Here is a 26,693-nt window from a genome sequence, read left to right on the forward strand (position 1 = left end):
CTACTTCTTTTTCATTGTTTTATTAAAAGGCAGTTTGTTAATTTTATCTTGTTAGAAAATGCTCTCACAAATAATGTTTAATGGCAGGAGAGGTAGAGAAGAGTGAGATAAATAGATAGAAAAGAGGCGAAGAGAGAGAGATAGCCAGAGAAACATCCGAGGGTATATTCAGATCGCTTTGAAGTTCGAGAATGCCAGGTATTCTCTGGTCAGGAAAAATGGGGAGGGGGGGGACAATGTGAAAGCAAATAAGGAAAACTTTCTGAACCCAGGTGCGGGCGCCGTTGGCTGCTTGTGGTTTTCCAACTAGTACCAGAACAAATTGCGCATGCTCGTAACTTCTCGAGAAGGTATGCTACTTATAGATGCGAATCGTGAACAAAAAGAAGATTGTGGGTACTTTGAGGTTTGAAAAACTCTCCGTAATTTAACAGTGATCGAGTACGTATAAATGCACCTCGAGATATAGATAGATAAACAGGTAGGTAGGTAGATAGATAGATAAACAGGTAGGTGGGTAGGTAGATAGATAGATAGACAGGTAGGTAAGTAGGTAGATAGATAGATAAACAGGTAGGTAGGTAGATAGATAGACAGATAGATAAGTAGGTAGATAGATAGATAAATAGGTAGGTAGGTAGCTAGGTAGGTAGCTAGATAGATAGATAAACAGGTAGGAAGGTAGGTAGATAGATAGATAGACCCACACGGGTCGTGTGGTCCAGTGGTTAGATCATTGGACTCATAATCGCAAGGTTGTGAGTTCGAATTCCAACTCTGCCATTGTCTCCACTTTGATAAAAAGGCCCGAGAGTGATTTCTGTCGTCTATAACGTCAGCCATTATGACTGATTAATCTAGACGTAAAATGTTTCATAGGTAATTGGTTATATACCAGCTTGGCGTTTACCATCATAATGCTGTCCTGCCGAGTTCCTGCGGGAGTTACCACAAACAGAAACAGATAGATAGATAGATAGATAGGAAATAGAAATACGTAGAGAAAAGATATTTGAAGTATCTATACCTTGGGTCAATAAGGATTACTAGAAATACCTACAATACATACACATTTGACAGGGTATCAAGAATTTATGATCCGTAACTGGTGTTAAGAGACGGAATGGAATCAGTATTGTTCTATTCAGAAAATCAGATAATTAAAAAAAATGATACACAAAGAATAAGGTGAGGTGATGGTAGACTTTGAACTGTGTAAAATACCAGAATGGAAAGCTGGATTATGCAGCGCTTTTAAGCGTGAAAAACAGTTTGCATCAATCAGCCTCGTCATTCGAGGCAGTGAAAACAGAGTCCGTACTGCTTTCCGGATAGGGCCCAGGTGGGTGTTTCATAAAGCTGTTCGTAAGATACGAACGACTTTACGCACGACTGGTGATCCTTTCTTGTGCTATGTGATATCACTGTGTAATTGAGTTATGACCTAAGAACGTGTTTCAGTCGTGCGTAAAGTCGTTGGTAACTTTACGAACAGCTTTATGAAACACCCACCAGGTCTTGTCCAAAATTTCTGGGGAAAAAACGATATTCTTGTGCACTATCCGCGGGTCCGCGTCCCAGAGAAAAATAGTTGATTTTTCACACTGCAGAGTCAATCCTTGAACGCAGCAAATGCATTGGAAATACAAGTTCCATCGCATTGAAAACCTTGGACGTCTTGGTATGGAGGTCGAAAATTAGTCTGCAGGCACAAACCCTGATTGAAACTTTGATCAACAAGTGGGTCTCCACGCAAACACCAGCACATATAGAATTTGTTGTTTCAATTTACCATTTACGGTTGTCCAGGCCAAGATTCGAACCTTTTGGGCCCGTTGCAGAAAGAGTTGCAATCAAACCCAGCTCTAAAAATCATGCGCAAGTTGATTTTCAGCCAATCAGCAGCGAGCATTTTGGACTTTCGATTGATTTTTTGACTTTCGTTTAAACGCAACTCTTTCTGCAACCCACCCCTGGATGCAGAACGAGGCATCTCTGCTCCATCGCCTATACTCACTGAGCTAGCAGAAATCGTTGACAGATGTGGTTTTCACAGTCTCCAAGAGTCCAGTGGATTTATTTTTCTGACTAAAAACCGATGCCATTTGGGAATCGCACACTCTCGATGATTTGACGGAGTGATTTCTGTCTTCGGGTGAGGAATCCATAGGCAGCGGAAGCGGGGGGATGTGTCACCCCCTAAATTTGAGGAGGGGGGACGGTCCCCCCCCCTAATTTTTTTTTTTTTTTTTTTTTGCTTGTCAATTTATTTTCCTACGTCCCCCCTAAAATTTTTGGGTTGAGAACTTTTTTTGCTTGTCAAAAATTTTTTGGTTGTCCCCTCCTAAAATTTTTGGCTTCCGCCGCCAATGGAGGAATCACATTAACGTTTACAGTAATTGCAAGAGAGATGGAAAAAACATGCAATCGACATTTCATTTTTATGAAACAATACAAAACGTTAAGTTCGATGACTACCGCCCCACGACCTTATCAAAGAGTGTGAAAGTGGGACTCGCACGCTTCTAATGAGGTCGGTCCTATGTCATACCAGGATCCCACTCAACTCCTTTCATAAACCCCATTATGCGGCTAATAGCAGCATAATTTGGTCGTAAGATCGGAGGAGGACCAGAGTTATCCCCATTATTTTGATTTTATGAACGCATTTCCAAATAATGCGGATAATTGCCATGGTGCGGTCACAAGGGTCACCCTTTTCCAACACCACCGCATCGGAGGGGGCGTGTCCAGTTGTCATGACGATTTTCCGCCTTTTTCAGGACGGGCGCTCGTAAAAATAGTGCGGATTATTTTCGGAGTTTGTGAACGCAATTTTTATTGAATTATCCGCATTACTCTAATTGGAGGATAGGTTTATATTTAGAATAACATAAAAGAAAGAAAATCACTCGAAATCAATGATGCGCACCTGCAAAACTATTTCACATGAACAATTAATATTTATTTATTTTATTCAAATATACAGGATAATAAAATCAGGACACTGATTTTCATCTTGGTCCTGTAAGGACACTGATTTTCATCTTGGTCCTGTTAAGGACACTGATTTTCATCTTGGTCCTGTAAGGACACTGATTTTCATCTTGGTCCTGTTAAGGACACTGATTTTCATCTTGGTCCTGTAAGGACACTGATTTTCATCTTGGTCCTGTAAGGACACTGATTTTCATCTTGGTCCTGTAAGGACACTGATTTTCATCTTGGTCCTGTAAGGACACTGATTTTCATCTTGGTCCTGTAAGGACACTGATTTTCATCTTGGTCCTGTAAGGACACTGATTTTCATCTTGGTCCTGTAAGGACACTGATTTTCATCTTGGTCCTGTAAAAAGTACAAAGAAAAATTCTTGTAAAAAAATAAATACATAGTAGCATAAGTGTAGACCAAGACGATACCTTATCGTGGGTAAATAGTGAAGCGTTAATAAATTTTAAGAATATAGAAGCAATGAACCAATCATAACTACAATCAATAAAAAAGGAAGATATATGTAAACACGATAAAAAGCAAGTATATACAACTAAACGTTTATGTCTGCAAAATATTCAATTACATAAGTCAATGATAGAGGGGTTATGGTAAATTTCTTTGTGAGGGGGGGGGGGGGGGGGAGGTTGCATAAGCACTTAGATATCAGAATAGGAATAGGAACGATATCTAAAATGAATTTTTTTGTGATTCGATATGAAGCTTTATACGGACTCAGAATTTTGCATATTATTGGGAAGTTTGTACCAGACGTTCGTATCGGCATATGAACGAATGTTTAAATGATTCTAGATTAGGTTTATTGCTTTGGGCTGCAGCCGAAAGTATGAACTATTACTGCTCCTCAACCTTCCCATGCGGTGGCGAAATGAGCAAAACAACAACAACAAACGGCGTATGTTGGAATAGTTTGCATTTTTACGTGATACTCTAATCTTGTGACAGATTTCTACACAACATTCCTTCATTGTTCTTTTTCTCTTTCTATATCTCTTTTTTTCCTTGGGAAGAACCTCCCAAGTCTACATTATGTACATCATTGGTCAAAAGAGAGAGTAGTAATTTATTTCCTTTTTTTTAATACTATGGACACATAATTCATTTCCCAATGAATTAATCACCGCTGTCGGAGTCAAATTTGAGATTGCTTGAGCCCGGGGGGGGGGGCCCTCGACCAAAAAAGTGGTGGGGGTGTGCCGCGGGCGAGACAAGAAACGGGGGCCTTGGAGCGGGCTTGTTGTAAAAAGGAGGGTCCTCGGAACGGGCTTCGGAACTACAAATGTTTGTGAAAACGAGGGTCCTTCGAACGGATCGCCAGCGTATGAGTGCGTATATGCATCCCTATGGAACGGGTATGTGTGTATAATGCAGCTAGCCCGGCGGCACGGCCGCCGGGTGCGCTCGCGCAGAGGCGATTGTCGGACAGTACTCTGCGGCCGCTTTTCACCAAAATTGCAGCCCATTGAACGGCGTAACGAAAAATATGCGAAGCTTTGGAGCGGATTTATTTTTTTTTCTCTCGATAAGAAGAAAATGCTATGCTTTGGAGCTGTTGTTCTTTTTCTCAATAAGACAAAAATGCTATGCCTTGGAACGGAAATTTTAGTGTAAAAATGGGGGTCATTTTAATGGAACATTATGCAATGCACGTAGACAATATGAACTTGGCAAATCAAACAATGTGACCACGCAGCATGAGCTTAAAATGATGAAATGTAGATCATAAAACGGACATATTACAGAGCACTTAAAATTGTAAATGAAAAAAATAATGAAAGCTCGATATCCGAGCTAAAATATGTTTGGTATATTGACTTCAAAACTTGCTCCATATCAGCCTATTGAGCAAGATATGAATCTCATCGAACAGACAATTCTCGCGCGAAGCGCAAGAATTATTTTTTTTATAGTAACATGAAAGATTTTTTTTGCAAGTCTTTCCCTCATATTTTTTATTTCATTCACTTGTCTTCCTCCTCTTATTTTTCTCTTCTTTTCGTCTGTCTTTCTTCTTCTTCTTTTCCTTTTATCTTCTTCTTTCTCCTTTTTTTCCTCTGCCAATTTTTATCTGGGGGGCACCTGGGGGGCACACCAAATCTCGGGGGGCACGTGCCCCCAGCCCCCCCCCCCTGGAGCTACACCACTGGCGCTGGCCTGTTATTTGCCGAAACCCTGGGGAACAGAGAAAGGGGCCGGATGACATTTTTGGCCCCCATCCCCATATACACTCCAAATCTGGCCAGAAGAATTGCATGCCAGATCATGTAGATCATAAAACGGACATATTACAGAGCACTTAAATTTGTAAATGAAAAAAAAAATGAAAGCTCGATGTCCGAGCTAAAATATGTTTGTATATTAACTTCAAAACTTGATCCATATCAGCCTATTGAGCAAGACATGAATCTCATCGAACAGGCAATTCTGGCGCGAAGTGCAAGCAAAAGTTTTATATAGTAACATGAAAGATTTTTTTTCAAGTCTTCCCTTCACATTATTTCATTCACTCGTCTTCCTCCTCTTATTTTCCTCTTCTTTTTTTCTTCTGTCTTTCTTATTCTTTTCTTTTCTTCTTTATAGCTTTTTTTTTCTCTGCCATTTTTTCTGGGGGGGGGGGGCACCTGGGGGGCACACCAAATCTCAGGGGGAGGGGGTCTGTCCCCCCCCCCCGTATAGCTACGCCACTGAATCCACTGGGCCACAACACTCCACAAATGGAGGGAAAAGGAGATAAAAAGAAGAGGAGGAAGACAAGTTGATAAAATAACACGAGGGGAAGACTTTGAAAATAAAATAAAATTTTCGCTCGTGCTTTGCGCTCATATTAATTAGGTGATTTACATATGAGGCTTAAAATATCTAGTTTTGAGATCAATATACGCAGGCACGGATCCATGGGGGCCTCCCCCCCCCCCGCTAAAGAAAAAAAAGGAAGAGGGGAAAGGAAGAGAATGGGAAAATTAAGAGAAAAAAGAGAGGAAGAGAGCAGAAAGGAAGAGTAGAAAAAAAGAGAAGGGAAATTGGGGAAAAAAGAGAGAAGAGAGAGGAATTAAGAGGAGGAAAGAGAAAGGGAAAAGGATAGAGGAACTGGGGAAAAAAGAGAAAATAGAGAGAGGATGAGGGCAAAGAAGAGAATAAGAAAAGAGAGAGGAAGGGGGGAATGGAATAAATGAAAAAAAAGAGAGGGGAATTTTTTTATAAAAAAAAGAGTGGAAGACGAGCAAAGGATCAAAGAGAAGAAAAAAATAGGAAATCTGAGAAAAAAAGAGAGGAGAAATAAGAGAGGAAAGAAAAAAGAGAGAGAAAGAGGGGAGAAGAAAAAAAAAGAGAGGAAGGGAGAGGGGAAAAGGAAGAGAAGTCAAGAGAAAAAAGAAAGAGGACTTGGGTATAGAAGAGAAAAAAGAGAGAGGAGGAGATGGGCAAACAAGAGAATAAGAAAAGACAGAAGAGGGGAAAGAAATAAATGAAGAAAAAAAGAAAGGGGAAAGAAAAGAAGAAAAAAGAATGAAAGACGAGGAAATTAGAAAGAAAAAAAATAGAGAGGAAAAGGGGGAAAGAACAGAAGAAAAAAGAAAGGAGAAAAGAAGAAAAAAGACAGAGGAAGAGGGAAGAGAAAGAAAGAAGGAAAAAGAGGGAAGAGGAGAAAGGATATGAGGAGAAAGAGGAAAAGAGAAAGAAAAAAGGAAAAAGGAGAGGAGAAAAGAGAAAGAGCGCAGGGGGGAAATCATAAGGTGGATCGAAGCACCTTTTTGACCGGGGCGCCGATTTTTATGTTTGAACTAGGCGCCAAATGTTCGAACTAGGGGGCACCGAATCAATGTCCAACTATAGGGGTGCCAAATTATTGTTTTAATTAGGGGGCAAAATTGATGCTCAAACTAGGGGGCGCTGAATTGATGTTCAAATAAGGGGGCGCCAAACTGATATTCGAACTAGGGTACTGCCAATTTGATATTTGACGAGAGGCGACAAAATTAAGAGAGGGAGGGAAAAGTCATATTTTACATGGGGGCCCCAAATTCATGTTTACTCCTATACAGGATGGGTAGGCCTGTGCCATATTTTTCTGTAGGATATAATTTCTGTTCTATATTCCACAAGATGGGATATACATATATGCTTATGTGAGATCAATATGGTATGCTATTCTGGGTAAGATATGTTCAATATGATTAGAGTGGACCTACATGGAATATATGGGCATGCCAATCTAGGTGGGATATGATTAAGCTTATTGGATGGGACCCATTATGGCCATGTACATGCATTGGTATGCCATTCTGGGTTGGATTATGATCAATAGCTCATTGGAATAAGGGCACGCAAACGTGGTACGTCCAGCTGTATGATACAGGATTTTCATTCGTGCCAACACTCATTAATTCACTTCACTGGCTTCCTTTGTAACGGGGAATTATGTTAAAATTTCTTTTGATTGTCTACATAAAACTGAATAAACAGACTCCAGAGCCGGCTATTTGACTCTGAATTTATACACCAACTATAGAACACTTAGAACGGCCGAAGGCGAATAGCCGGGGGAGGCGGGTCTTTCCGGGCGTTCGCCCCCCCCCTCAAAAAAAATAAAATAAAAAACGGCCTCAAAAAGAAAAAAGGGAGGAAGAAAGGAAAAAGCGAACGGAGAAAAGGGAAGAAGGTTAGAGCTTTATTGTTTTTTTTCTTTTCTTTTCTTTCTTTTTTGTCAAAATAATAAGAAACTAAACCAGAAGTTCTTCTCTCTCTTCAAAATTTTGCTTCTGTGCTCCGCGCGGGAGAATTAATATCAAAATTGCCTTTCCCCTTTGTTTCCCCACACTTTTTTTGTTCTCCGTTTTACTCTTCCCGGCTATAGGAATCGTATATTTTTGCCAGCTTCATAAAGTATACATGAGTATAAAAACTATGAAAAGTATTTTTTATTGCATTGACACTTGCATTGTTAATGAATATGTAATGTTTAATCCTTACTTAGTTCTTTGTCTATACGATGCAAGCATATTTTCCGCTTTTCCACACTGACAGAGACCTTTGTTTTGTTTTTTATTTGTATGTTTTCTTTATTTGAATACGGGATAAAGAAAACTGCTTTCAGCCTTATGGCTGTTTTCAGCAAGTCTGTACATAAAAGTTGAAAAACATAATTATAAATCATGAACAAAATAATAAATACAAACATTTGAACAGACATAAGTTACATTGTACATGACAAAAATAAAGATTTGAGATAAGAGAATAAGAACTAAAAAAAAAGAAAACAAAAAATATATAAATATATACACATTAAAAACAAACAAAAGTACAATCAATATACATGATAAAAAAATGAAAACAATACAATGGTCAGAAATCTCAGTCAGTAACAATTGCGGAAATACATTTTGGATGCATCTGTTAAAGCCGGAAGATTTGTTTGTGTTCTTACAGATTGAGGGGGGGGGGCGGGGTTTTGAATAAATGGCTGGCAAGATATAAAGAGCTATTTTTCAAATAATTGGTGTGGGGTTTTGGAAGATGAATATACTGTTCGATATTTCTAAGTGAATGTTGCGTGTCCTTAATTGTAAGTTTTGAGTCTAGCACATTTGGAAGCAGATTATTTAATAGCTTGAATAGGAAAGTGACGAGGTCTTTCTTTAACTTTACATTTAAGCAGTCAACAGAAACAGTCTGATAAAGAAGTGTTCTACTGTAGCGACAATCCACCTGTAGAATTATCCTCAATGCTCTGATTTGGAGGATTTGAAGCCGTTTCAGAGAAGTTGAATCAGGTTTCATCCACACGGTGTTACAATAGTCGAAATGGGGGGGTTAATCAATGTCTTATACAAAAGAGTAGCAGTGGGTATGTCTATATATTGTCGGATTCTCCTCAACATAAAGAAACTTCGTAGGACTTTGGATCGGACACTGTCAATGTATGGTCGCCAAGTTAATTCCTTATCAATAACGATACCCAAACAATTGCAGTTTTCTATACTCTTTCCAGAACTTGGTCATTAATCCGGACATTGACATTGGCAAATAAATTGGTCTCACGCTTCGAGCCTATAATGACCAGCTTACACTTTTTAACAATCAACAAAAGCTCATTGTGTATTAACCAATCTTGAATAGAGGCCAGGTCTTCGTTTACCATATCTTGCATTCGAGTAGGATCTCTAGATGATACATACAGACAGGTATCGTCTGCATAAAGTGATATGTTACAATATTTTATTACTTTGGGGAGATCGTTCATGTATAGTATGAAAAACAAAGGCACAAGAATACTCCCTTAAGCAATTCCACATTGTACAATTTGTTCAGTGGATTAATTTCCATTTACGACAATTTTCTGGGTTCTAAACTGAAAATAATTTTGAATCCATCGTAAACAATTTCTATCAAATCCATAACATTTTAATTTTTAAGCAATATCTCGTGGCTAATATCAAATGCCTTTTTCCCAGTCTAATGCAACAAGGGCAACTTACTCACCTATATCAAGTGATTTAGTAATATTTTCAGTCAGATTTAGAAGAGCAAGGCTTGTTGAAAGTTTGGACGTAAACCAAATTGGTTTGGAATAAGTATGTCATTCTCATTTAGATATTTAACTTTATGTTTTATTAACTTAAAGTTTTATGCGTCTATTAAGAAATGTACTACCATTATTATAAATGCAAAGCTATGCTTAACCAAAGCCCTTTGCTGAAAACCTTGCAATTACCTGAATTAGCCTCATGACTACATAAAACATACTGCTTCAGTAAACTTAATGTATAAACAAATATGCGTAAACAAAAACCTTATCATAAAGAATCCTGTAATAAGCAAAGCTTTATGCGTTAACGGAAAACCTTGGATTAAAAACCTTATACTTGACCGAGCCTTATGCTAAAAACCTGAAACTTGACCAAATCCTATGCTAAAAACATTGTCTAAAAACCTTATACTTGACCATAACCTTATGCTAAAACTTAATGCTTAAAAACCTTATGCTTGACCAAAACTTTATATTCAAAACATTATGCTTGACCCAAACCCTAGGCAAAAAACCCTATCCTTGACCAAGACATTGTGTAATAACATGCTTTACTCAAACTTTATGCCTAAAACCTTAAACTTAACTTAACCAAAACCTAATGCTTAAACTATGTATGCTTAAAATCTTACACTTCACTAAAACCATAAGCTTAAAAATCTTACACTTTACAAGACCTTAAACCCTTTGGCGGTATTCTGAAAGCTCAATTAGTTCTTAGTTAATGCTTAAAAACCTTATGCTTAACCAAAACGTTATGTTAAAAAAGCATTATGCTTGACCCAAACCCTATGCAAAAACCCCTATCCTTGACCTAGACATTATGCAATAACATTATGCTTGGCCAAAACCTTCCGCTCAAAAACCTTATGCTTCACCCAAACTTTATGCTAAAAAGCCTTATGGCTAACCAAAACCTTATGCTTAAAAACCTTATACTTAGCCAAAACCTTATGCTTAAAAACCTTATACTTAGCCAAAACCTTATGCTTAAAAACCTTATACTTAGCCAAAACCTTATGCTTAAAAACCTTATGCTTAAAAACCTTATACTTAGCCAAAACCTTATGCTTAAAAACCTTATACTTAGCCAAAACCTTATGCTTAAAAACCTTATACTTAGCCAAAACCTTGTGCTTAAAAACCTTATGCTTAGCCAAAACCTTATGCTTAATAAACTTATACTTTGCCCAAACCTAATGCTTAAAAACCTTATGCTTCACTAGAACCTTATTTGTTAAAAAACATGTATCTAACCAAAACCTTATGCTTGTCTAATAACCTTATGCTTGACCAAATCCTTAGGCTCAAAAACCTTATATTTAACCAAAACTTTATGCTTAAAAATCTTATGCCTGACTGAAACCTTATACTTAAAATCTTATACTTAACTTAACCAAAACCTAGTGCTTAAACACCGTATGCTTAAAATTCTACACTTCACTAAATCTTTAAGCTTAAAAATCTTATACTTTACAAGACCTTTTAAGCGTAAGCGCTTAAAACCCTTTGGCGGTATTCTGAAAGCTCATTAGCATTTTGGTATTCTAAAAGTGATACTTTCCTTATTTTGCAGGGGTGCGTTGCGTGCACTTGCATAAGAACGCGTTAAGACCGCGCGAAGACTTAATTGAGCAGTAACGAGAATTTGGTTTTCTGAAAAGTCTCGGAGCGAACAATTAGCAGACTTTCCCATGGGAAAATAATGGTGATAAAAGGTCCATTAAGTTTCATAATCTCATAAGCTGGCTTCTTTTCCGTTTGATTCTACGGCGAACCCTCTGCTTGCCATTGTCCATTTTTCTCTAATACGCGGATGAGTGCTCTTGCCATTCAAGATGCCAGCGTCACCTTGGCGCAGCACATACCCACTATGCATTATATACTGAGTGCCCCTCCCCCCGGGTGCTTGAGGCTGCAGCAGAGAAAAAAAACTCTGAAAATGTATAAATGAAGTTTTCCATGATATCTATGACGATTTGGGTCATCTACCTAAAATGACAAATAGATGAACTAAGTCGTTATCAACTCTTATCTCTGGAGGTTTATCTTCAAAACCTCATTTATAACATCATAGCCGTTATATCGTCTTATTGACTGTCTGATGGTGGTTGATACTTTGGTAAAAAGAATATCTTCTTTCCTATTCCTTGCTTGATAATCTGTGGAGTCTGTAGTGTGAGTCGCCGCCGACCTTGGACAAGTATCCTTGCTTCCTGTCGCTTCACTCTGTCTGTCACCTATATGCATGGCCCATTGTGACGTAAAAAATCAAGTTATATTTTATTGTTCTTTCAAATCGAAAAAATGTATACGTTTTCTATTGATCAATTGTCACGAATGCAGGCTTATTTCTACATCTCCCAATTAATAATCTCTTGAACATTCAGTTTGACATTCTTAAAAGTTTAATTAACTGATGAAGAGGTTAATATCGTACGGTGATATACTTGAGGATAAACAAAATATATATACTTAACACCTTTCATAAAATTAGTATGCTTAGCATCATATGACAGTGCACTAGTGCTCTTAAATGTTTTATTTTGGTAATTAATAGTAAAAAGGTGACTTTCTTAGCCCCATTTTAACAAAATTTATTTTGATTACTCGTAACTGAGAGAAATTTGGTTAGATGACCAGAATTACACTTTGTTTTTAACACATTTACATGATTGAAAAATGATTGCGATTGTAACATAAACAGTTGACTACAACTTGTTATACATGGCCTGCCATGTACGTTTAACTGAACATATTGATTGTATTTGGTATGCTGCAAGGAAATAATCATATTCAGAAAGGAATTAAGGGAAAACCCTTAATAAAAGAGACATCGTACCTTCGTCATGATGTCATCCAGATGATGAGCATGCGCACTAGCTATGAGCTCCTCACAGAGGGCTTGAATGAACCAAGATCCGTTTTGTTTGTGACGCAGTGAAAAATAACCTGTCAATAGGGATAATCAATGACGACGTTTATATGACAAAACAGTATTAATTGGTTCTCTATTTCCGCTATCTCTCATTTGCTGTAAAGCTTTATCTTTCCTTCCATAGTTGTGTCAAAATCCCTCATCCATGTCAACCTTCCCCTCTTACAAAGTAACAATTCTTTATACACTGAAACATTTACTTACAACGCATACGTACCTCAGCTTACGCACCTTATTACCCCCCCCCCACACACACACACACACACTTTTTTTCTCCAAAAGCACACACACCGCACCATATGCGGAAATCACAGGGGGAGGGGGACGTGTCCTCCCTACTCAAAATAGTAGGGGGGGACACAATATCAAATGACCCCCTACTATTAAATTTTGTGGTCCTTTATGATGGTAAGAAATCCATCATTCAAAATCGAAATAAAACATGTATTTTAGGACGAGATAACCTTATTTTTGTGATGATAACTTTTTTTTGCTTGTCAAATTTATTTTCGTCGAAATGACCTTAAATTTTGGGTGATTACTTTTTTTGGCTTGTACAATTTTTCAGCCCCTTGTCCCCCCTACCTTTTGGGAGAGATTTCCGCCCCTGCACCGCACCCATACTTTTCGCGCGTCCACACCAGGGCTTCGTCTTACTCTGATCCAATCAATCGTAACTCTGTGGAAATCCATCAGTGTCATAATTTTTTTCTACAGGAAATGTGCACAATGTCCTTTATAAACAAAGGAGAACACACCAAATTGTCAAGAAATCAATTAATTTATGGATATGCATTAATATCTAGATAAATTTTTTGAGCAAATATTCATTTTATATATGGTGACTTTGCTGGCTTTCCATAGTTGCGATCAATCGGATCAATCGAAGCTCTTTATAAGACGGGGCACTGATATCCATTGTATCGTACAGGCGTATCCCATCACAAGTTTTTGCTTTCAGGGAACTACGCTATCTTCCGTTAACAAATATCTTTTATATTTATACTCTTTTATGACAAATGATTCTGTATAATTCACATTAAAAACTGTATTTCGTTAAAATGGAGGAAAATAAATGTTAATTTGAATAAGAATGGGGGGGATCCGGTGACCTATCACCTTCCCTCTCTGTCCCTCTGGCTCCCTATCGTCAATTTACCTTCTGATGTTGCATGGGCAATGTAGACATCCGCATTGTCTGGTACACTACCGTCAATGTCTAATTCTCCTGCATCCAGTGTAGGAGGTGGTGTCACACATTCTCCTTCTCTCGTTACCATAGTAACCCCTCCATCTACTCCGTCAGTCTTCACAGTGTCAGTATACATTCCAGGATCTTCTTCATAATTTGGAGGAGATGGAGCACTCGGCGTTGCTTTGTCTGAAAAGGAGATTTTGTCAAGAACGATTGTCGGCTTATTCAAATTGTTTAAATAGCTTATGAGCAACTTTTTTCATATGTTTATGAAATCTGTCTTTTTCTCATCGGATTGTCTTCATTTCAACGATTTGTTAAATTATTTTTTCGAAAATAACTGTTTATCTGACAAACAAAGAAGATTCGGATAGGAACATTTAGAAATAAACAATTATTTGGTTGGGAGGGAACTACATTCAATTATGTAAATAACAACGTATCGGTCTTTTAATAGAACGAATAGGCTTTTGTATTGTAGATAATTATTGATGCCTATTGATAAGACAATAGGAAAGACATTTCGAATATTGATCTAAACAATATTGCAATCTTGATCAGAAAATCAGGATAATAAAAGTAATATATTCGTTGCCGTCGTTTCGATTTCCTTGTTCTCTCGAAAACTCTTAATTTTGTTACTCTATAGCTGGTGTAAAAGGGGGGTGGTTGTAAGTGGATTACCTCCACGACAGGCCTGGAAGAACATGATCTTTGGTTTTCCGATCAAAGCTGGACAGTTGTTCCCAGAGAACATGTTCTTGATTTCCTCGACGGTGACGACTTTCTGATCGATACCAAGAATCCCTTCTGAAACCCCGTGGCTCATGAAGACCAATACAACAGAGGTATGGGAGGGAGAGATCTTCTGTTTTAGGCTCTTCAGTTTTCGTCGTATCCCCTTTGCGCATGAGAAACGGATAAGGCAAATGATATGAATTATTAGACGGACCTCACTGTCATTTAAAATGATATGGCAAGATTAGTAGGGTTGTGTTCTTAAATTTGTTAAGTTCTTCGCTGCCAATCGTTCATCCCCTCTTGTTCCCCTTTCTTTCTCTACCATATACCCACCTCTCCTTCTCTTCATCTCTCTCTCCATCTTTCATTCTTTGTGTCTGATTCTTCAAGAGGCAGATTCTACAGTAACGCGAGCGCCACAATTTTAATGTATCCCGTGTTTACTCTTAATCGGGTTTTGCATCGACTCGCGGTGCAGAACCGCGAGCTGTAACAGCGTGTAAACGCAGAGCAAGATAAACCAAAAGCCGATTCTGCATCGGCTTTTGGTTTTGAACCAAAGGCCGATCAAGTGTAAACACGGTAAGAATCGATATACATTTTTATGTCAGATCAACTAAGCGGAATGGATCCTACAACGCAGCAAATGCATTGAAAATGCAAGTCCAATCACATTGAAGTATTTATCGAGAGTTGATGAATCGGAACGGCAGTTTCATCTGACGTTCTAGAGCAAATTTGTCGCTTGTCCTGAGTCACAGACGAAACTTCCGTTTCGATTCACCTACTCTCGTCAAAGCCTTAGTTGTCATAAAAGGTACTATAGACAATAGATTATCTACGTTTCGGAAACCGTCTGCGTAATAATTATTGTTGTGGAAACTTCTTATAGATTATACCTACGGTGACTTAGGGTTTTATACATCTTTTTGGAGTACATCTAGTGTCAAATTTGAAAGACGTTACCTCAGCAGTGAGATTTTGAGCTTCATTAGACGTGTAGCCAATCTCGGTGAAGACATGCTTGACATTGACCATATCAACATCAGATCCCTTTCTCTCAATGGTTCTATCGGTGTGAAAGGTGTAGTTGTTGAGGATGAATACGATACCTTTATCCCGCTGGTCCATAGGGTAGCACTGAAAGAAACATTATGCCATCTGTGTTTAATAGCTCTACGATTGAACATGAACGAAGTAAAGCATTAGCCAAAATGCCCCCCAAATCAACTTGTTTTCGTTTTATCGACAAGAATGTGCAGTTTATTTATTTCATGTTTTAGACTTGGGATAAAATGGAATAATCGTCAAAGAATGAGAAAATATCTACATTTATACGTCGTATAATCTTGGGACCCCTTCCCCAGAAACAAATCAAGGGTCGAGGATTCGAGTCCCGCCCGGCGCTAATGTCCTTTGGAGAGACAATTATCCACGTTTGCCACTCTCCACCCAGATGTTAAATGGATAACGGGTAGGTTGTGAACGTCAATATGATTAGATTGGCACGTGTGCACTGATAAAAGGTTATCTGGCCTGGGGCCCGTTGCAGAAAGAGTTGCGTTAAAACGCAAGTCAAAAATCAATCGCAAGTCCCAAATGCGCGCTGTTGATTGGTTGAAAATCAAGTTGCGCATGATTTTTAGAGTTGCGTTTGATTGCAACTCTTTCTGCAACGGGCCCCTGGATACTTCCCAGGGAGTTGAGATGGTGCATTTTTGTGTGGAACAGTGATGGATACTGTCAACCGGGTAGTAATAAAGCGCTTAGAAACCAAGCGCTATATAAAATTAATGTAACTATTGTTATTATTGTTATTATTATTATTAAATCCTTAAAATATCTCTTTAAATACCTCTTCTCGGTTAAGTCCTATTTCTGTAATGGTGGCACTCCTGATCTTTTCGGCTTGATAAAACCCATCGACATCCGGTGGAACGTCTGCATGAAAAAAAAACACATATAAATGGAATTGAATTTGAAAATAAAGAAGACGGAGAGAAGTGTCGCTGCCGCCAATCGATTTGGTTGATAAAGTTTAGTCCCATTGAACCCTAATGTAATAATTATCATGGAGCCACTAATTAGCAGCCCCGTTCCATATTCCATGTACTTCTGTAATGTAGCAAGTCCTTATTATAGAATAACAGCACTATAGGCAGAAAGATTGCTTGGCATTGAGTTAAAGGTGCTAATGAATGAATATGAGGATAAATTGCTACATACCATCATCGTCTTCTCCAACTGAATCTTCATCGAGTATTGTGTACTGCAAGGAAAGTTTAAAATGTATTGATTTAACTATCAAAGCTTATAACAGTTCATATAGACTATGAAATGTGTTTTCTCTGCTCCTTGAAAAACAACCCTGTACTCTGGAAGAGCCTTCTTTGCCTTACAAATCAAATGAACCAATAGGCCAAAATGAGGATAAGAAAATCTTTAAAAAAAAGTAGAAAGGGTGGAACAAAGATAACTGATTGCCAATTAATGAGAACTTTGGGGGAGGGAATAGAAGCAAAAAGTCTCACAAAAATCACAATGCATTGTTTGGGTTTGCGAAGTAGAGGCCTACGCGTTGATCCCACCATGCCCATTATAATCACAATATTAAAAAAACAGGAATTCTACCTCAATTATATTTATTTCCCAATATTAAGATGGAAAATTTAGTTTACATACCTGCTTTCTGCTGTGTCTGTGTCTCAATTTATAAATGATATATATCAGTGGCAGGATTAGTAAAGGAAGACCTAGAAAGCCAATAAATCCCATCGTCTTGAGTTCTGTTAAACAAAGCATGAATATTTCAAATTCATTTACTTCGCATCTCTCTCTCTAAAAAAGCTACAATACAATACAGCGAGATGAAATCAATAAAATAATTTCATGATAAAGGAAAGTAAATCAATTACAATAAGAAATCAACAAAATAAAAAATGCAAAAGGTAATGATTTTATATATACATATATATATATACATGATAACTATCATCAATTCTATAACCATAAATAAGTTTAGTACAAATCTAGCTCTGAAACCTTCTTGAGAATCTACAAATTAACATTCGGTAATCTTTTAAGTGATCCACAGCTTGAACAAAAATTGTTACCTAGGTATAATTGTTGTCCTTAGGGCCTTTGAGACAACTGTCACGATATAAGGTATATAAACTTAGCTTGAAAAGTTTGAATATTTTTTCTAAAATTAACATGATTGAAGAGAACTTACTGTGAGACGTTCCAGGAAGAGCAGTCGTAGGTCCAGTCTTCCTGGAGGAATGACTTTGTGTTGTAGAACTGTCTGTCGTGATAGGATCCGCTTTGGGAGTAGTAGCAGTAGTAGGGTTCGTCTTGGGGGTATGGTTTCCTTTCGTAGTATGATTCTTTGTGGAAGGAGTCACAGAAGAATTAGTTGCAATTGTTGTATCAGTTTCAACTGCTGGGGTTGTTTCCGCTATCGATGGACTCGGCTTCGTGATGGGACTTGCCATCGTGGGATCGTTGTGCCATGTCGTTGTTTCGGAAGGTGTACTGCTTGTATGAACATGTTTCGTCGAATAGTTTGTTCCGGCCGTTGTGGCAGTATGGGTGGTTGGTTGTTCCTTTGCTGTTGAAAAGAAATAGAAATCAATTAAAAATCATTGAAAGGAAATCACATTTGTTAATCTTTCAACTTTATATTATCAGATATTATAATCAGACCTTTTCCATAGATGGCACAATAATCTTAATCAAACACAATACTGTATAATTGACTGATTATTAATGAAACGTGTCGATATCATCTATCAGAAAAACATCGCCAAAAGGACAACTTGGATAGATCCCTTTAAAAGAATTTAGGATCTTCGTAAAAACAGAATTACGTATGAATAATAAAATAATCAAAACAAAAATCAAGGGGGGGGGGGTTATATCACACCTTGACAATGTGGGAATTCATTAGACAGAGTGCCATTCGGCCGGCATTTGATGGTAGAACTTCCGACCATTGTGAAACTAGAGTCACTGCAGGCAAATACACACACGGTATCACATTTGATGCCTTGGTTTGGCGGGCAAGTTCCTTGGATCAACAGGAGCGGGGACGAGTAAGCCGGCAGAAAGCAATTCGTTGATTCTGCAGTGAAGAGAAGGTATCGTTTAAGGTAATATATGCTACAAACTCACTGAACAGCGTCATCACAAGTCCTAAATGGTTCATTTAGTTATACAAGATAATGAGAATTAATTTGTCAAATTGAATGATAATATTCATTAAATTTGAAAAAATTATGGTAAAATTGAAATCGCTGTTTTCAAAAGTCGCAAATCTTAGTCTTATAAAGACACTCTCTATCCATTATTTTCAATAGAAATAACTTCCAATAGAAATAAATAACAAACAAAGAAAGTTGGACTACTGACGTTGCAAATATGAGCAAAAGCTGGTTTTCATTCTGACTAAAATGGATTCAAGTTGAAAAATACTTTAAATTGACCTTGCTAAGTCAAATGGGTTTAACATAAAATTTGGGGGGATTTAGATTCATCAAACAATAAATGTAAAGATGATTTGAAAGATATTTTCCATCGTTTTAATTTCGCCATGCCTAATTCGCACGTTATTTCTGCTTTAAAAACAACGTAACGTAAATGGGTGCATGGTGATAACGGTAAGTAGGCCTACCTTTCATGTGACCAGTAAATACAAGCCTGTTGACCATGGAATTGGTAGCATCCTGAACTGCAGCATCTCGGGTGTAAGTGGACTTTGCCATTACCCTAAACCCGGTCTGCTGGTCAGTCACTAGCGCATCATAGGCGAAGGTCTCTCTGAACCATTTGTAGAGCCTCTTTTGGGATATGGTATAAAAGGTCCGACATGATACGAGATCCTGGAGATTTGAAGAATAGCAAAGTACTGTCACAGCTGCAGTATGTACCATCCAGGATGGTTTTGAGAGGGGGGAGGGGGGGGGGGGTTATTCATTGGGACTGCTTTTTCCGTCCAAATAAAATTGAAAGGTTCATTGACGTACTGTGGGTGGGGCCTCCCGAAATTGAATTTTGAGGGAAATCATTTTAATGAACAAAATTTACCTTTGGTGAAAATATTGTGGACGCTCTTTTGATTTAACCAATTATAAAAATCAATGTGTAAAACCGAGATTTAAATCATCCAACAATGTACAGAACTGAATATTTAACAAAAAAAGTGGTTTACGACCTCGTGTTACGAGATTAGATCCTAAACAAAATAATCAGTTTTGCGCACTTACGTTTTTGCCTCATGCACGTGCAGCATGTATACTGGTTATGGTCTTAGGATGATTGATCAAATAACTCTAATAGGATCCACATCTTTGCATTTTATGAACCAAATAAATTAATGTACATTCTTTTATTCTGATATCAGTACAATACCCAGGAGCGAAACAAGAAATCCAAACACCCTTAGCTTTCACTTTGGACTCTTTAAATTGAAAAAAAAAATTCCAATGTAGGTTTGTGAGGGCATATATGTGCTTGATTGGGGTTATTATGGTATATTCGATCCGGTACTTGACTGACTATAGTGTGCGACTACGTAATAAAAGATCTAGGTTGTTTTGTGTTGCGTGCAAATGGAGAGTGGAGCACCGATCGAGTCAGGCCAGGCAACGTAAGTCGTGACCCCGGGGGGGGGGGGGCACTTCCATTCACGAGTGGATACCATGCGCGACCATGGGGTCTCGAAAAGCACCCTAAACAAGTAATTTCCATATTCTGAAAATGCACCCCTTAACAAGTATTGGCGTGTGAAACCCTACCCTTAACAAGTATTGGAAACAAAACGATACTCTTGGAAAAAATTCCCCTAAATGAACCCCTAAACAAGTACAGGAATGTTTGATTGTTACGGGTCCTTCGGTCATCGGCTTTACCTTATTTGGTTTAGTACGACCCCACCTTCTACACCTCGCACAAATCGGACTCTAAACACGAAGTGTTGGGGCAAAAAGGACATCCTTTATAAAACATTTTAATTTTGTTTTATCATTCCGCAAATTCGACCCTAAACACGTAATTTTCCTAGCGAAATAGATACCCTTTTTTCATTATTTTTGTGTTTATGACACCCTTATCACGTTACGTATACGAAACGTTCCCTATCGTGAAAAGGACATCTTTTTTACGTGTTTTTTTGGTCGCGCATGGTATCCACTCGTCAATGTAAGTGCCCCCCCCCCGGGGTCGTGACTTGCATTAATTACTTCATTCCACGGTCCACCAATTTTTTAAGGTGTGGACACAAAACACAGTGTCATGACGTACTTACGTAGGAGTCTACCAATGTATATATGCGCAAATCGGTAAGTCTATATCGAATATGCTAATAACCATGATAACGGATTTTTATGGAAGCTTAAAAGTGCCACCGAGATGTTGAGATAATTATCTTGGGAAGTCGGCATCATGATAGCAAAAGATCAGATGACGAGATCCTGGATCTCATCATGTCCACATATTTCAGAAGAGATGATCAGATGACAAGATCCTGGATCTCTTCATGTCGACATCCTTTAGAAGAGATGATCAGATGATCGTCGATCCATGATCATATCATCTGATCATCTCTTCCACTGGATGTAGACATGACGAGATCCGGGATCTTGTCATCTGATCATCTCTTCTAAAAGATATCGACATGACGAGATCCATGATCTTGTCATCTGATCATCTCTTCTAAAAGATGTCGACATGACGAGATCCGGGATCTTGTCATCTCATCATCTCTTCTAAAAGATGTGGACATGATGAGATCCGGGATCTTGTCATCTGATCATCTCTTCTGAAAGATGTGGACATGATGAGATCCAGGATCTCGTCAACTGATCTTTTGCTATCACAATGTCGACTTCCCAAGATAATTATCTCAACATCTCGGTGGCACTTTTAAGCTTTCTTAGATTTTTACCGTGCTGGTTTCGTCTTCAAATGATAGATATGGAAACGCTCTCAATTCTGCCCATCTTCTATCTGCCTCTGTGAATCATATTTGAATAGAGAAAAATAAACACGCAATCAGTTTCTGGGAAATTTGTGATATTCCAAGTGAAAACTTGGCATTCTAAGCATTTATGTAACAAGGAATATGATGGGAATCTTACCAAGCAATAATTGATGCGAGCGCGAAGCGCGAGCCAATAATTAACTTAAAAAAACTGAAAAGGGGCACATTTCATTTTTAAAAGGGGCGTTTCCAATGGAGAAGTAGTAGAAGTAGTAGTGGTAAATTTTAATTACACACAGATGATGAAGTCATCTTAATCAAAATGAGCGTTTGGGCACTATATACTTTATGTATTTCACTGATACAAAATAAAGCCAAAGTCCGCTTTTACACCATGCTGCTACCCAACTGTTACCAAGGTAAACTGCACTGGGATTTTATGCATGAACTGAACAAACATTTGAAAATGACTTTCCTAAATAATTCTTAGCAAACAGAATTTAATCCCAATTATAATTACGTAATCGTTTATCACAATTAGCTATTCAAATCAAAATTTAAAAAAATAAAGAAAACCAAGATTTTAAGATGAAATTGATGAATGTGTTCTACATTCAAGATTCAGTTTTTTTTTTCTCGCGCAACGTCATGGAGGACGGCCGCGGTTACAGCCCGATAGACCGCGGGTCCGATAGACCGCGGGTCCGTTAGACCGCGGGTCCGATAGACCGCGGGTCCGATAGACCGCGGGCCCGATAGACCGCGGGTCCGATAGTCCGCGGTGTGTGTATAATTATGATCAGGACAACATAGTGAAATCCATGTCATCAAGAGGTCAAAAGGTCATTGATACAAGTCCATGGGATTCTATAACGATGACCCACAGGACAAATCGCCCCCTGACATCTACTTCAAGGAAAATATTATCTCCATATTTTTATCGTCGGGGACTGTTACACCCCCCCCCCCCGGAAATATGCCCTCTAGACGCCATACGGAGCCTCTAAAATGCCATCGACTTGACGACATGGCGAGATACTTTATTTTGCCATGTCGACTAAATAAGCTTATTATGTCCGCATGGCGAGATACGTTATCCTGCCAAGTCAGTCCACTTATAAAAAGTTATATGTCAACATGGCTAGATATTGTATCTAGCCAAGTCGACTTAGATATGTTACATGTCAATATGGCGATATATCGGGCTTCTTGCCGGGACTTGTACACTTCATATCTCGCCATGTGGACATATCGACTTGACAAGATAGAATATATCGCTATGTCGAAATAATAAGCTGATTAATTACTTTAATCATGTTAAAGGCATTGTTTAACTTTGTGAGCAGCTGATTTAAAAAATTCTCAAACCAAGATGAAACATGTGTAGAAGTGCATGTATTAGAACTAATAAACACTGAAAGCAACCATTATTGAGAATGAAAAGCTAAAACTACAAGGCAAACCCCGATTTTGTAAATAGGCGTCTTATAGACACCTAAATAGTACACATAAGTGTATGGGATGAAATTAAGATGGTGTTTCCGGTCACTTTATATTTCAATTTTTGAAGCAATAAATAATCATTTTCGAATGCAATTTTTTATGGGCTTCATTTTTGGAACACATCACAGACACAGGAGACAAGTGTGACCTTCTAGCTCAGATTTTTTAAAAGTCAAACCAATGTTAACCAATCACTTTAATAGGCGGCAGAAGCGGGGAGGGGGGGGCTTTCCCCCCTAAATTTTAGGTGGGAGGACGGTCCCCCCCTAAATTTTTAGTTGAGAACCTTTTTTTTGGTCGTCAATTTCTTTTCTACGCCCCCCCCCCCCTAAATTGAGGTAGACCACCCTAGAATATTTTTGCCCCCCCCTAATTTTGGTTGATAACCTTCTTTTTTTCCTTGTCAAAATATTTTGGTGGTCCCTCCTAAAATTTTGGTTGATTTGCTTGTCAATTTTTTTACCTGTGTCCATCCCAAAATTTCAGGTGGATCCCCCTAAATGTTTTGCCTTCGGCCGCCAATGATTAATTAAGACATGGTAAGATAAAGTACCACGCCATGTCGTCACGTTAAGGCATTTTCACAATTACTAGTATAATTTTCAGAATCATCTGGGGTAATTGTCTGGAGAGTACATTTCCGGGGGGGGGGGTAACAGTCCCCGGCGGTAAAAGATATGGGGATAATATTTTCCTTGAAGTAGTTGTCAGGGGGTGATTGCCCTAATTGGGTTATTGTTATAGAACCCAGGCGCGGATCCAGGATTTCAAGGGGAGGGAGGGGAAGCAAATTTGACCTGATGTTTGGCGCCCATGTGTACTTTTCGAAAATTTGCGCCCACTCCCTCCCGGCCAGGCTAACTTAAATTATCTTACAATCACATTTTAAAAAATAAAGACCACTTTTTAATGTGTTCTTGAAAAAACTCCATGAATACATAAATACCAAAAGGTAGGTGAGACACAGGGGCGGTTCCAGCCTTCGTCAATAGGGGGGGATGGGGCAGAAATTTGTTTCAGCCATATTTTCTCCGATCGGCAGCTCGAAGATAATTTTTGTTTGTTTCTTTGAAGGGGTAGTCCTCATTAGTCACTTTTGGCTTTACTCTTATAAATTAATACATAATATCATAATCCTCATTTATATGATGCGAACGCGAAGCGCGAACTAATTTTGGGGGAAATTTTATGTATTTTTTTCCTAAAATTTGAACTGATTCTGGGCAATGTTTGTTATCCTGAAAAAGACATGTATGCAACTTAATAATTACTACGAACGCAAAGCGCGAGGGGAAATGAACTGATGAAAAGGATACCTGTTAAATTAGCATTTCACAATCAAATAATGCGAGCGCGAAGCGCGAGCTGAATCTTTTTGACATTTTCACCCAACGAAAGGAAATTCTAAGCACTTTTTTTTAACTGAAGCAGAATAGGTATATGAGTAAACAATTAAAGCAAGCGCGAAGCGCGAGCGGAAAATGTCTAGATTCAGTCCTATAATATTTACTGAACGAGACACTTTATTCGTGATTTGTAAATTCTAAAAAATATGAGTATTAATAATGCGAGCGCAAGAGCGAGCAAAAAAAAATTATACGTTTTAAACTGATACCTGTTAAGGACTGCTTGCACTTAGCCATGAAGGCGTCATATATTTCAACAATAAAAAAAATACGAGCGCGAAGCGCGAGCTGAACATTTTTGAACTTTTTTTAAAGAAAGAATGGAAAATTTCAATCAGTTTTTGTAATCGTGAACAGGATAGCTATATAATTTAACGATTGATGCGAGCGCGAAGCGCGAGCAGAAAAAAAATCAAGATTTAGACATTTAAAAGTGGGCCACTCTGTTCATGTTTTGTAAATCATCAAAAGGATGAGTAATATGGCGTCTTCCTACATTAATAATGCGAGCACAAAGCGCGAGCAGAAAATTTTGATATTGTGATCTGAAACTAGATTAGAGAACAAGTTGGGTATCTGAATAAACATGCGCGAACGTGTTTCATATTTAGACTTAGAATCTAGGCATTCTAAATACAACTTTAATCATGAAAATTATGAAACTTTGATAGTCCGATCTGAAAAAAGAGAGTCAATTTCAGCTTTATATTTCTAGCACTTTGTTAAAAAAATTGTAAGGTGGATATGGATCGCACTTAAAAATTAGCTGATATCATTATTACTTTGAGTTTTGACATAGGACCTGGACATCCTTACGACATGCCATCATATGAAAATGATGACTATCTTCCTATTCATCTTGCGCGAGATGAAACAAAGGGACAATTTAATTATTAAATTGATATCATATTTATTAATGCCTAATGAGGGCGCGAAATCTGATGATATCATGGCATAAAACTGGACATTTCACTTTTGTGATTATGAATAGGATGCATCAGTTTATATATTTTTAACCATTAATGCGAGCGCAAGTCGCGAGCTATAATTTTTGATAAACTGTCATGAAAAGGGGATTTTAAGTAGTTTGTTGTATAAACAATATTGAAACATTTATATAACTCGCCAATAAAAATGCGAGCGTGCAGCGCTCTAGCTGATGCGCCTTAACAATCAGACCAGAAAAGGGATATTTTGAGAACTTTATGGATTACACGAAAATATAGGTACCTGATAAATCAAAATTTGCGAGCGCGTAGCGCAAGCAGCAAATGTTAACATTCAAACCATAAAATTTACATTTTTACAGAGCACTTTTTAAAACCAATTGTAAATTACACAAAATAATGAAAGTTCGATTTCCGAGGTGAAATATGTGTTGTATATTGACTTCCAACTTGATATTCGAACTCCATATTGAACAAGATATGTAAATCACTTAATAGACAATGTGAGCGCGAAGCGCAAGCGAATGTTTTATATAGTTGCACGAAAGATTCTTTTTATTTTCCAAGTCTTCCCCTCATCTTATTTTATGCCTTCGTCGTCCTCTTCCTTTTCTCTTCTCTTTTTCCCTTTTTCCTTCTTTCTTTCCTTTTTTTTCTTTTTTTTTGCTCCGCCAAGGGGGGAGGGAGCTCGGCCCCCTGGATCCTTCTATGGGGACAAGGGGCGGGGGAAAAAATTATCATCGCCAAAGTAAGGTCATCTCGTCATAAAATACATGTTTTATTTCGATTTAGAATGATGTATTTCTATGATTATCAAAGACCAAAATTGTAGGGGGACATTTGATATTGTGTCCCCCTACTATTTTGAGTAGGTGGGACACGTCCCCCTGGGATTTCCGCCCATGATGTAATATCAATGGGAGCGCGAAGCACGAGTGATTGGGGGGGGGGTTCAATTTGGTTTAACTTCTCACCAGAGTAGGCCCTACTAGAATATTGTGAACGGGAGCTGTAGTTTCTGTACTGTTGTTTAGTATACCCTTCAATATTATCAATGATAACCTCTAGGAAATATGCAATCTCCACTAATTATCCTCATCAGTGGCGTATTTATTCAGCATGGGTGCAGCCGGGGGGGGGGGCGAGGGCACCAAGATAAGAAATAAATGAAATGGGGGGGGGGGAAGACGTTAAAGAAAATCTGAGATTTTATTCTTGAAAAACACATTGAGGTATCTCACAAGGCCTAAATAAATAATGAGAACGCGAAGCGCGATCTGATTTTTTTTTTTAGAATTTTCCTGCATTTTATCCTGAAAGCCTTAGTCAGGGGCGGACCCAGCTTCCAGCAATAGGGGGAGGGGCCATTTTTTCACCCATATTTTCTCCGACCGGAAGCTCAAAGTTGATTTGTCCAAGTGCCGTAATGAGCCAACAATTTCGAGGGG

At 38.2% G+C, this 26,693-nt stretch overlaps 1 protein-coding gene across 1 annotated transcript in view; it reads right to left on the bottom strand.

The window, feature by feature from the left end:
* Positions 1-11,595: 11,595 nt before the first annotated feature.
* The window catches only part of LOC121408581, a 33,762-nt gene continuing 18,664 nt past the window's right edge, over positions 11,596-26,693 (bottom strand). Inside the window, exons 4-15 of the mRNA XM_041600095.1 lie at positions 21,354-21,421; positions 19,083-19,290; positions 18,336-18,533; positions 17,643-18,020; positions 17,093-17,196; positions 16,637-16,679; positions 16,266-16,351; positions 15,377-15,550; positions 14,354-14,570; positions 13,634-13,855; positions 12,379-12,488; positions 11,596-11,776 (exon numbers count right to left, since the gene is read on the bottom strand). Of these exons, the coding sequence (XP_041456029.1) occupies positions 11,627-11,776; positions 12,379-12,488; positions 13,634-13,855; positions 14,354-14,570; positions 15,377-15,550; positions 16,266-16,351; positions 16,637-16,679; positions 17,093-17,196; positions 17,643-18,020; positions 18,336-18,533; positions 19,083-19,290; positions 21,354-21,421 (1,958 nt within the window). The 3' untranslated portion in view covers positions 11,596-11,626. The remainder of the gene's footprint in view (positions 11,777-12,378; positions 12,489-13,633; positions 13,856-14,353; positions 14,571-15,376; positions 15,551-16,265; positions 16,352-16,636; positions 16,680-17,092; positions 17,197-17,642; positions 18,021-18,335; positions 18,534-19,082; positions 19,291-21,353; positions 21,422-26,693) is intronic.

The sequence above is a fragment of the Lytechinus variegatus genome, chromosome 2, assembly GCF_018143015.1.
Source record: "Lytechinus variegatus isolate NC3 chromosome 2, Lvar_3.0, whole genome shotgun sequence".
In the NCBI taxonomy this organism is placed as follows: Eukaryota; Metazoa; Echinodermata; class Echinoidea; order Temnopleuroida; family Toxopneustidae; genus Lytechinus; species Lytechinus variegatus.